Source organism: Mustela lutreola, chromosome 2 (genome assembly GCF_030435805.1).
Source record: "Mustela lutreola isolate mMusLut2 chromosome 2, mMusLut2.pri, whole genome shotgun sequence".
NCBI classification, from domain to species: Eukaryota; Metazoa; Chordata; class Mammalia; order Carnivora; family Mustelidae; genus Mustela; species Mustela lutreola.
The window spans coordinates 93,804,034-93,814,753 of NC_081291.1; the positions used below are offsets into that span (position 1 = coordinate 93,804,034).

A 10,720-nucleotide genomic window follows, 5' to 3' on the forward strand; every position below is an offset into this window, starting at 1 on the left:
AAAATATGTAAATATGTTTATACTTCATTTTATTTAAAAATATGTAAATATATTGAATTACTAAATTACACCATGGTTTGCTTTACACATTGAATAAGGAAAGATGAGACTCGTACATGAAATGCACAGAATTTACTTCTACTGATTTTTGCTTTTATTTGTTCCCATAGCTGGGCATGGAGCAGCATTATGAACTTGGACAGTATATAAGGAAAAGATATAGAAAATTTTTGAATGAGTCCTACAAACCTGAACAGGCAAGTTGGGGAGCCAGGCGTGGGAACCTTTTACCATGAAAGAATTTAACGTAATGTTGCATTTGCAAAAGTGCTTTTCCTGGTTCTGAAGAACTTACACAAGTCAGAGATCTTATTTACAAATGCACTCCTCTTTTTTTTAAGATTATGTTTATTCATGAGAGAATGAGAGCATGAGTGGGGGAAGGGGCCGAGGGAGAGGAAGAAGCAGACTCCCCACCAAGCAGGGAGCGTGATGTGGGGCTCAATCCAAGGACTCTGGGATCATGATCTGAGCTGAAGACAGTCATTTAACTAACCGAGCCACCCAGGTGCCCCAAATGTACTACTTTTTATACAAATACTTTGTTCCTAAAAAATGTATGAATATGAGTTAAGTTCAAAATTTTATGGACACCTATGGTAAATACTTTGGCTTGGCAGGTAGCTACCACTTAATTGGTCTCTTTGTCAATTCAACTATTGACATAGCTGGTGGCATTCTCCCAATACTGTCTCTTTCATAGTAGACATTATGATCATGATGCTACCACAGTGTTTGCTAATGTTTTCCTGTGAGGGTCCTGGCCTCTCTCAGATGTACTCCTTGCTCCACAGGGAAAAATGCACAGTTCTGATCAGTTGGAATCTCCTTTGATTTTCCCACTCTAGGTTTATATTCAAAGTACGGACATTGATCGGACTTTGATGAGTGCTATGGTAAACCTTGCAGGCCTGTTTCCTCCAGAGGGTGTCAGTATCTGGAATCCCAGCCTACCCTGGCAGCCCATCCCGGTGCACACGGTCTCTCTTTCTGAAGATCGAGTGAGTATTCTGGAAAAACCACCTGTTTGGCCTAGGAGGAGGAAAGCAAGTCACCTCGTACTTGTGGGTTGGGAGGTCTGGACACTGCTCAGTCTGTGCAATCTTAATCCTTTTCTGTAAAGGGGCACAGGACATAGTAGGATATAGGAAGCCCCAGGCAAGAGAGAGTAGCAACAGAATAACAGAATTTCAGTTTCGATCTTTATCATCATTGTTTTGCCACCCCTTCAACAAATGGCAATATGGGGGCGCCTGGGTAGTGCAGTCAATTAAGTGGCCAACTCTTGGTTTCAGCTCTGGTCATGATCTCCCAGTCGTGTGATCAAGCCCCACATTGGGCTCTGTGTTCCACACTCAGCGCCAAGTGTGCCTGAGTTTCTCTCTCCCTGTCCCTCTGCCCCTCCCCACTACATGCTCACTCTCTCTAAAATAAATAAATCTTTTTTTTTTTTTAATGGCAGTTTGCCCCTCTCCTTCTTCACATGTACACACACATACACACACACATACATAGTTCCCCCTGTTCTACCTTCAATTCCCAGGTTTTTGGTGTGCCACGTAGGGTTCTCCTGCCTCCAGATTCTTCTAAGACTTCTCTACCTACAAAATACTCCTCTCCACATGAAAACCCCATTCTGAGGCAGGGGGAAAGAAAATTTGAGGGCATAGTCAGTGACCAGCACTTTGATACGTGTCATCATAGTTACCTTTCATAAATAACCTTGAAAGGACACTATTACTGTTCTCCTTTTATAGCCAGGGAAATATGTGCTCAGAGAGAAAAACAAAATGGGCCCAGGGACACAAAGCTGGTAATCATCACCACTGGGACAAGAACTAGGCTTATCTCATTCCAGTACCTGAAAAAAAGTGTTTAAATCCTGGCACCGGGGGCACTCTCTATAACAAATCAGGATCCCTGAGGGTAGGACAGAGGCATCAGTACTTTTAAAATATTCTCCCTACATGATTCTAGTGGACAGCCAAGTGTAAGAACCAGTACTGTAAACCAAGCTGCCTGAATGAGGCTATCTGAAAGAAACTCTCAAATTTATTTGTGCTGGGTGGGATGCACCAAAAGCTCTTTAACATTTTCAGAGGAATTGCTTTTGGTTTTAAATAGCATTAAATAACTCTAATCTCCCAGGTGTGGAATTTAAGACTATATGTAGGAGGGGCACCTGGGTGGCTCCATCAGTTGGGCGTCCGACCTGATTTTGGCTTGGGTCTTGATCTCAGGGTTGGGAGATTGAGCCCTGCTTTGGGCTTTGTGCTGGGCATGGAGCCTGCTTTAGTTTCTCTCTCTCCTTCTCCCTCTGTCTCTCCCCCTTCTAAAAAGTAAAAACTGGGGACCCCTGGGTGGCTCAGTGGATTAAGCCTCTGCCTTCAGCTCAGGTCATGATCTCAGGGTCCTAGGATCAACCCTGCATTGAGCTCTCTGCTCAGCAGGGAGACTGCTTCCCCCTCTCTCTGCCTGCCTCTACTTGTGATCTCTCTCTCTCTCTCTCTCTGTCAAATAAATAAAATCTTTAAAAATAATAAAAAGTAAAAATTTAAGAAAAAAAAGATTATATGAAGGATATAGCTTGGGACAAGGAATCCATCCTGATTCCCCTGCAGCCACTGTCAGCATGACCGTGTGCTCTCTCGGTAGCTGAGGCTTAGCATGACTTCTGCACTCGGACTCAGGAGCCCCCGGGGTAGGCTTCCATCCTCTTTGCCCTGTCAGTACTCCTAGACACTTGACTTAACTGTTGCAACTGATGACATAAGAATCTTTCCCAAATACTTTGTAGAAAACAGCCTGACCCTGTCAATCTCACTCTAGGTAAATCTGCTCCAACCACTTTTTCTGATGTTTCCTGAAAAGCAGGATTATTCATTTGTACCTCCTTCCTTCACAGAATCAAGAGAGAAGTATTATGATGATCTGTATTTTTAGGAGTTTGTGAATATTTTCTTCCAAAAGGAAAAAAAAAATCACTTTGGCCTTTTCTGCATAGACAGACACTAGAGAGCAGCACCAAATTCAGCCAGCATAGACCAAGGCAGATGTTTAATACTTAATCCTAAAAGATAGTAATTAAATTATGTAGTAAGGAGATTATAGGAGCTATTAGAAGAGGAAAAGAGAGGGGTATCTGGGTGGCTCAGTCGGTTAAGTGTCTGCCTTCATTGTGATCTCAGGGTTCTGGGATCACGTCCTGTGCCGGGCTCCCTGCTCAGTGGGAGCTGCTTCTCCCTCTGCATCCTGCTTGTGCGCTTTTCTCTCTCTCTGTCAAATAAATAAATAAAATATTGGGAAAAAAAAAAAAAAGGAAAAGAGAAAAAGGAGAGTGAGCAAGAGAGAAGCAAGATTATCCACTCATGGCTTCTAGCTGTGTCCTCACTAAGGCAAAACCATTCTGACATCAACCAAGAAACCGGACAAACATCCATTGGTCAACACACAATTATTCCCAGAGCTGTGATAAGTGCTGTAGAGAAATATAAGGCCAGGTTTCTCCCCTCATTTATCATCCCTTCGATGAAAACAGATTTGCATTGTTGACACGTGTAGACCACGATACAAAGCGATGGGCAATGAAGCAAGGACAAGCTGCACCTGCTAGAGGAACTCACAGAACGACGCCCCCGTGGCGCTAACACAGGACAACCGTTCTTCACTGAGAGAGTGAGAGCTTGAACCAGACCTCAGAGGGGAAGGAAAGGAGAAGAAAACCCCCAAAGCATGGCAGTGGGTGACTATACAGAGGGCTTGCCCTTCTGTGTCGAGTTCTTATTTAGAAGGAATGAAAATGTCTGACTCTGTTGGGCCCAGACACGAGAATCTGAATACTTCAGGATGATTTGTGAAAACCCGGTTAAGAAACGGAGGAGCTTTTGTGAATTGCAGAATGCTGGTCAGATATTTAGGTGTTTAATCCCACTTATTTTCACCCTCTTTCAATATTCGGGATGAGAAAATGAAAGTCTAGGAAGGTTGAGTAATTCACTAAAACCTAGACCTTTAAATGAAGAGTCCTATGCCTTTGGTACTACTGGTACTACTCCTCCGCAGTACCGTTCCTTCTGTGGGAAAATCGGAAGACCATGCAGGGAGATTGAGCTGCAAAGCAGCGGGCATAAAAAGAACCCATGCACATTCGTTCTTCAGTACTGTGCACACATGATGAGCAGTGCTCCAAGGCATCTTGTATGACCACAGTTTGGAAGGAAAGGATACTGGAGCCTCACAGAATAAATGTGGAAGCCATTGAGGAATGAGGAAATGAAGCTCTGAAATTAGATGGTAAATACTGAGAGGAAGGAAAGCAAAGTTAGGCAAATGTCACTGCATCAGGAAGCAACTTATTTATTTATTTAGATTTTATTTAAGAGCGAGAGTGTGAACACAAGAGCGTGGGGGAGGGGCAGAGGGAGAGGAGAATCAGACACCCCCCTGAGCAGGGAGCCAGATACGGGACCCCAAGATCCCAGGATCACAACCTGAGCTGAAATCAAATGCTTAGATGACTGAGCCACCCAGATGCCCCAGGAAGAAGCTTATTTTTAAAAAGTTTTCTGAGCAGCTACAAATAGGCCAGACTCTGTTCTAGGCATTGACAACACAGCAATGGATAAGACAGACAAGATCCTGGCTGTCCTTGAGTTGATATTTTATAAGAAATAGATGATAAAGTAAAAAGAAGTAATAATCTGAAATGGAGATGAGTTCCCCAAAGGAAGTAAAGCAAGGTGACATGATCATGGCTGGGGCTGAGTTAGAAGAGCCTGGTGGGAGTGTCTGGGGGCAAGGTCTCAGGCAGGGAACAGTCCCCTAAGCCTGTGGATTCAGGGACCACAAGAGGCCCAAGTGTTGCTGGAGAAAAATTAGAGGACAGTAGCAGGAAAGCAGCGCAGTGATCTCTAGAGTTAACTTAGTTTGAGTTTTATTCCAAGTAAGATGAAAGCCAGTGAAGGTTACAAACTACAGAATGGCATGATCTAATTAATGCTTTAGAAAGATTGGTGTTTATAAAAAATAAAACGAAAAGGATTAGCATAGCTGTGGACGTGGAGAATGAACTGTAAAATGGAATGAGTGGATGGATGCCTACTGACCAAATACAAGGCTCCGACGTCAGTCAAATCACAAGTTATGATGGTTTGGACTGGGAGGGAACAATGAATATGAGGAAGAGAAGTCTATTTTGGATGTATTTTGAAAGTAAACAAGCAAAACTGATTAGTCTATGAATCAGGATGATAAATTTTACCATCGGCCAAAGAAGATTACAAAGGCGAAATGGTTAAAAATGAAACTGACTTCAGTTTTGTACGTGTTGAACTTGAAGAAAAAGAGCAACATCCGAGTAGTGGTATCCACTAAGGGCTGGAAATACAGGGCCGGCCACAAATAAAAAGTCAGAGCAACAAAATTAGCTGTGGGCCACCAACCTATAGATTATATTCAAGACTAGAGAAGATTGTCAAACTTAAGCTCATCCTTTTGTCCTCATAATGGGTTTTAAAATACATTTTTCTATATATTTAGCATATGCCTTTATTTTGACCAGAACATAAGTTAATGAGGGGTTAATCATTCTCTTAAGATTCTTTCCAGAACCTCTTATTCATTTCTCTGTACTTGGGGCGGGGGGAGGGGAAGAAGCAGTGTTGCAGGATGCCTTTGCCCACACATGTGTATCTTGTGCTAGAAATTACATTTCTAGCACAAGATACACAGGTCCAGCAGGAAGTGAAATAATAGTTACATCAACATGGAAAACCAGAAAGTGTGAGTATTTACCAACAATGCAGGCCTATTTAGGCAAGCTCATGAAAGAAGTGTGAGTACTTACCAACAATGCAGGCCTATTTAGGCAAGCTCATGAAAGGAAAAAAAAAAAGCTTTTTGGTTCTGGGTGCATATCCTACTATTTAAGACCACAGATCATTTATCTCTTTTTCCTCAATTTTAGAATTTCCATTCAGTTCAAAACTCATTTGAATCTTTTATTCAGGTCACTTTGTACCTAATGAAGCTTAAAATATGGCTGCAGTTTCTTTAGCAAAGTTCTTCTGACTAATAAAGAATTCATGATCTTTCTTTTGTCCTCAGTTGCTATACCTGCCTTTCCGGGACTGCCCTCGTTTTAAAGAACTTAAGGAGGAGACTCTCAAATCGACAGAATTCCAGAAGAGGTTGCATCCTTATAAGGTTAGAAAATGTGTTCTTTTGCGGGGTACAGGAAGGTGGGGAGGGCCAAGACAAAGGATGAAGCCCCAGGTTCTTACAAGTGTGGGAGGAATGTGTCTGCCAATGGCCAGTTATTGCAGTGGGTTAAAACATTTAATGAGTGCCAGTCATAACTATCTGGTCCTCTTCCCTACGTGGGGCCACAGCCAGTAAAGAAGCCAATCCCTTTCTGATCCTATCCCCATGTGCCAGAAGGAACTAGATGAAAGTACATGGCTGGGTCAGAATAAAAGCAAGTCTAAAATGATCTGCCTTAATGAGGCTGAGGGGCTGCGACATTGATTTCACATACAAAGGATAGTCTTTTTTATTTTATGTTTCTACTTTGCAAAATATCCCTTTTTAAGACTATGCAAAAGGTAGATATAATGCTTTGTGTATTTAAAAATAAAATTTTAAATCTCTAATACATTTACATGGTTCACAAATTTTAAAAATATAAAAAGGAATACAGTGGAAAGTCTCTTAATGACCCCACAGGTAACTGGTGGCACCATTTTCTTATATAGTCTTGCAGTTTCTTTATGCTTATATAAATAAATATGAATATATTCTGGTAGTTTCCCCTTTGCTACACAAAAGGAGTATACTGTCACAGAGATGGACACCTTGGATTTTTTTCATTTAACAATATACCTTATAAATATCACTCTATCTGTACATAAAGAGTTTCCTCATTTTTTATAACTGCATTTGGATTTGTGGATGTACCATACTTTTTTAACCAGTTCATACTGAAGAACAAGTGAGTCGTTTCTAATCATTTACAGTCTATATGACTATCTTGTGCATCTGAATAATTTCACAAGAATATCTGTGGAATGATATCCCAGAAGTAGAAATTCTGGGGAAATTTGAAATATTGTCAAATTGCCCTCCAAAGAAGTTATGCTAATATCTGCCCCAGTCAACAAAGCATAGGATTGCCTGTTCCTCTACAGCCTTGCCAACAATGTATAGACAACTTCGGGGATATTTGCCAATCTGTAGGTAAAAAATGGTATCACTAGAAGCCTTTCCTCTAAAATCAGCAACAAGGCAAGGAAGCCCAGTATCATCACCATAATAAAGCATTGTGCAGTAGTCTTTTTCTCTTAGGATGAGTGAGTTTAGGATATCTTTATCTAGTTAAATGCCTTTTGAATTTTCAGTTGTCTTCATATTCCTTGGCCATTTAGCTTCTGGATTCTTGATTTTCTGCTTTCTATATATTTTAGGAGCTTTCTCCATGTATTTTGATTTTTTTTTTTTCCTGTGACATAAATGGCATGGTTTCTATTGTCTGCCTGTTGATATTAGTTATAGTATTTTCACCATGTAATAGTCTTAAGTGTGCTGATGTATTGATACATGGTTTGTATATTTATAGTTATATTTAGAGAAGCTTTCTCCATTCCTAGGCTTCAAAGGAAGTCTGTAATGTTTTCTTCTAATTCCACTATATCTTCTTCATTTTTGTGTGGATCCATTTATACTGGGGTTAGGTACAAAATTTGTATCCTGATTAAGTTTACCCATATTAACTAATCGCCCAATCACTACTGAATAGTCCATCTCTTCCCTTTAAATATATTACAATTCCCCCATTTGTGTGGTCTGTTGCTGGAATTTTTATTCTATTCAATTATTCTTTCATTTTACTAGCCAAAACTACAATGTTGTACTTAGTAAGACTTTATACCTGCTTTAATATCTAAAAGGCTTGTACCCCTCATTCTCAACTTTCCTGAGTTTTCATGGCTCTTTTTTATTTTCTTTGTGAATTTTAGAATCAGCTTGTCTCGGTTCCAAAAACATGTTTTTTACTGTCTAGTGTTTTTATTGGGATCATATTGAATTTATAAATTAACTTGGAGAATTTGCAACTCTATGACATTGAAGTTTCCTTTCTAAGAACATGGTACATTTTCCTATTTGTTCTTCAAGAATTTTTTAAGGTTTTCTTCACATAGGTCTTTACATTTATCTTTAAGTTTGTTCTAAAATTATAATATCTACAAATAACCTTGACTTACCTCTACTTTTCCAATATTCCTCTGATTCTTTTTTTTTTAAGATTTTATTTATTTATTTGACAGAGAGAGAGACAACAAGTAGGCAGAGAGGCAGGCAGAGAAAGAGGAAGGAAAGCAGGCTCCCTGCTGAGCAGAGAACCCAATGTGGGGCTCGATCCCAGGACCCTGAGATCGTAACCTGAGCCAAAGGCAGAAGCTTTAGCCCACTGAGCCACCCAGGTGCCCCTGATTTCTTCTTTTTTAAAAAAAGATTCTTATTTATTTTTTGACAGGAAGAGAGTAAGAGCACAAGTAGGGGGAGTGGCAGAAGGAGAGGGAAAAGCAGGCTCCCCACTGAGCAGAGAGCCTGATGTGGGGCTCCATCCCAGGATCCAGAGATCATGACCTGAGCCAAAGGCAGATGCTTAACCAACTGAGCCACCCAGGTGCCCCCTACCTCTGATTTCTTTTGTGCCTTTGCACTGGCCAGCACTTAGAGTACAGTAGGACATAAGGGCATTGACTGTGAGCATTCTCATCTTATTTTTTATTTTAGAAGTGTTTTTCTATTAAGCATGCTGGCTTTAGGACCAAATAGAGATATTTGTACCAAATTAAGGAACTAACCATCCTTCCTATTTTATTGATTATTTTGAACAATACTTGTGTTTAACTTTTCGAAAAATCTTTTTAGCATTATTTAAATATAATCAAGGAGTGCCTGGGCAGTTTAGTTGGTTAAGTGTCTGACTCTTGACTTCAGCTCAGGTCATGATCGAAGGTCCTGGGATCAAACCCCACAAAGGGCTCCATGCTCAGCAGGGAGTCTCCTTCTCTCTCCCTCTCCCTCTGCCCCCTCCGCACCATCCCCCCACCATGCCCATGAACTCTCCCTCTCTCTCAAATAAATAAATAAATCACGTGTGTGTGTGTGTGTGTGTGTGTGTGTGTTATCAAGTTATTTTTCTCCTTGGATCAGTTACTAAGATGAATTATATTCTTAGATTTGCTCTAATGAGCCATCTTTACATGTCTAGGCTCAAGCCCCTTTCTTCGGATATCAAATTATTTGTCAATATTTTACTCAGAGCTTTTGCATTCATATTCAAAGTACCATTGGACTACAGTTTTTTTTTTCCTGGCCAGTCTTTTTGTCAGTGTCAGTGTTGCACTTAGTTCTTAAAAATGTTTTGGAAGTTTTTTTTTTCTTTCCCTACATTCTATAACAGTTAAAATAGCACTGGAATAATTTGCTCCTGAATGTCTTGGTAGAATTTCTTTATAAAGTCATCTGGCCCTGGAGTTTTTGTTTCATTTGGCTTGGCTTGGGGATGGGGGGGGGGGGTCTTTAATATATTTATTTTATGGATATCTGTTTGGGTTAATATTGGCAAATTATATTTTCTTAGCAAATTTATCCATCAAATAATACCTCCCACAAGGATTCCTAGAAATTGCTGCCTAATTCATCAGGCAGATAGCCGAGTAGTGGGTCTCGTGACTGTGACAATCCAAGAATAATACAGAAGCTAGAGAAATGTTTACATCCCACCCAGATTTCAAATTTATAGCCAGATAGCGGGTCCAGTTTCTATGGTATATTCCTGAGGTGCTCCAGCTTAAGAAATGTTTTCCCTTCTCACCTTGACTTGTCATTTTTATGTGAGTTCTACTTCACCTACTTCCCCCCAAATTTTGAGGGAGTACACTTGGCCTGATTCCGGGACAACCCAGGAACGCGCGGCAGTAAGCCAGCATGCACCCATACTTTTAATGTAATCATGAGATGCTCAATTAGTATTCGTGAAATTGTTTGGGTTCATATTACCACAGCTGATGTTTCTGGTGCACATTTCAATGGGTGGCACATTTGCCCCACAGGGAACCCTGGTAATGTTTGGAGACACTTCTGGTTGTCACAACTGAGGGATTAGGGCTGATGGTAAGCATCTTGTTGGCAAGAGGCCAGGCAGACAGCCAAACACCCTACAAAGCCAGAGCACCCTCCACAACAACCAAATAGCAGTAATGCAGAGACTGACTGACTCTAATGCAGAAATGTTTTCTCTGTCCATGTGTGTTTCAGAATTTTATAGAAACCCTGCCAACATTTACAGGATACCATACCGAGGACCTTTTTGGAATGTGGACTAAAGTCTACGACCCTTTATTTTGTGAGGTAAAAGAAAAAATATCAAAGATTAACTTGCAATCTGATTTTTTTACTTATGCCTACTTTGAAACAGATAAATACACTTTCTTACACTTTTTGGCAGATATATTATGCTTCCTTTGACATTGAAACATAATTCGAGACTTCTTTATATTAAATTGAAAACTCTAACTTTTTCTCTCCATTATTTATGTTTTCACCTTTTAGAAAATTGTGGGCAAAATTGCTTTTCTTTTGTCTTGCCATTTAC

At 40.4% G+C, this 10,720-nt stretch overlaps 1 protein-coding gene across 4 annotated transcripts in view; it reads left to right on the forward strand.

Moving 5' to 3' along the window:
* ACP3 (acid phosphatase 3) overlaps positions 1 to 10,720 on the forward strand; it is a 70,560-nt gene that overhangs the window by 17,702 nt on the left and 42,138 nt on the right. For all 4 annotated transcript variants that reach the window (XR_009350893.1, XM_059162607.1, XM_059162606.1 and 1 more), the window contains exons 3-6: positions 171 to 257; positions 909 to 1,061; positions 6,166 to 6,264; positions 10,384 to 10,476. Coding sequence is in view for 3 of the 4 variants with exons in the window: in XM_059162607.1 (XP_059018590.1) it covers positions 171 to 257; positions 909 to 1,061; positions 6,166 to 6,264; positions 10,384 to 10,476 (432 nt within the window). In the remaining variant the exon portion in view is untranslated. The remainder of the gene's footprint in view (positions 1 to 170; positions 258 to 908; positions 1,062 to 6,165; positions 6,265 to 10,383; positions 10,477 to 10,720) is intronic.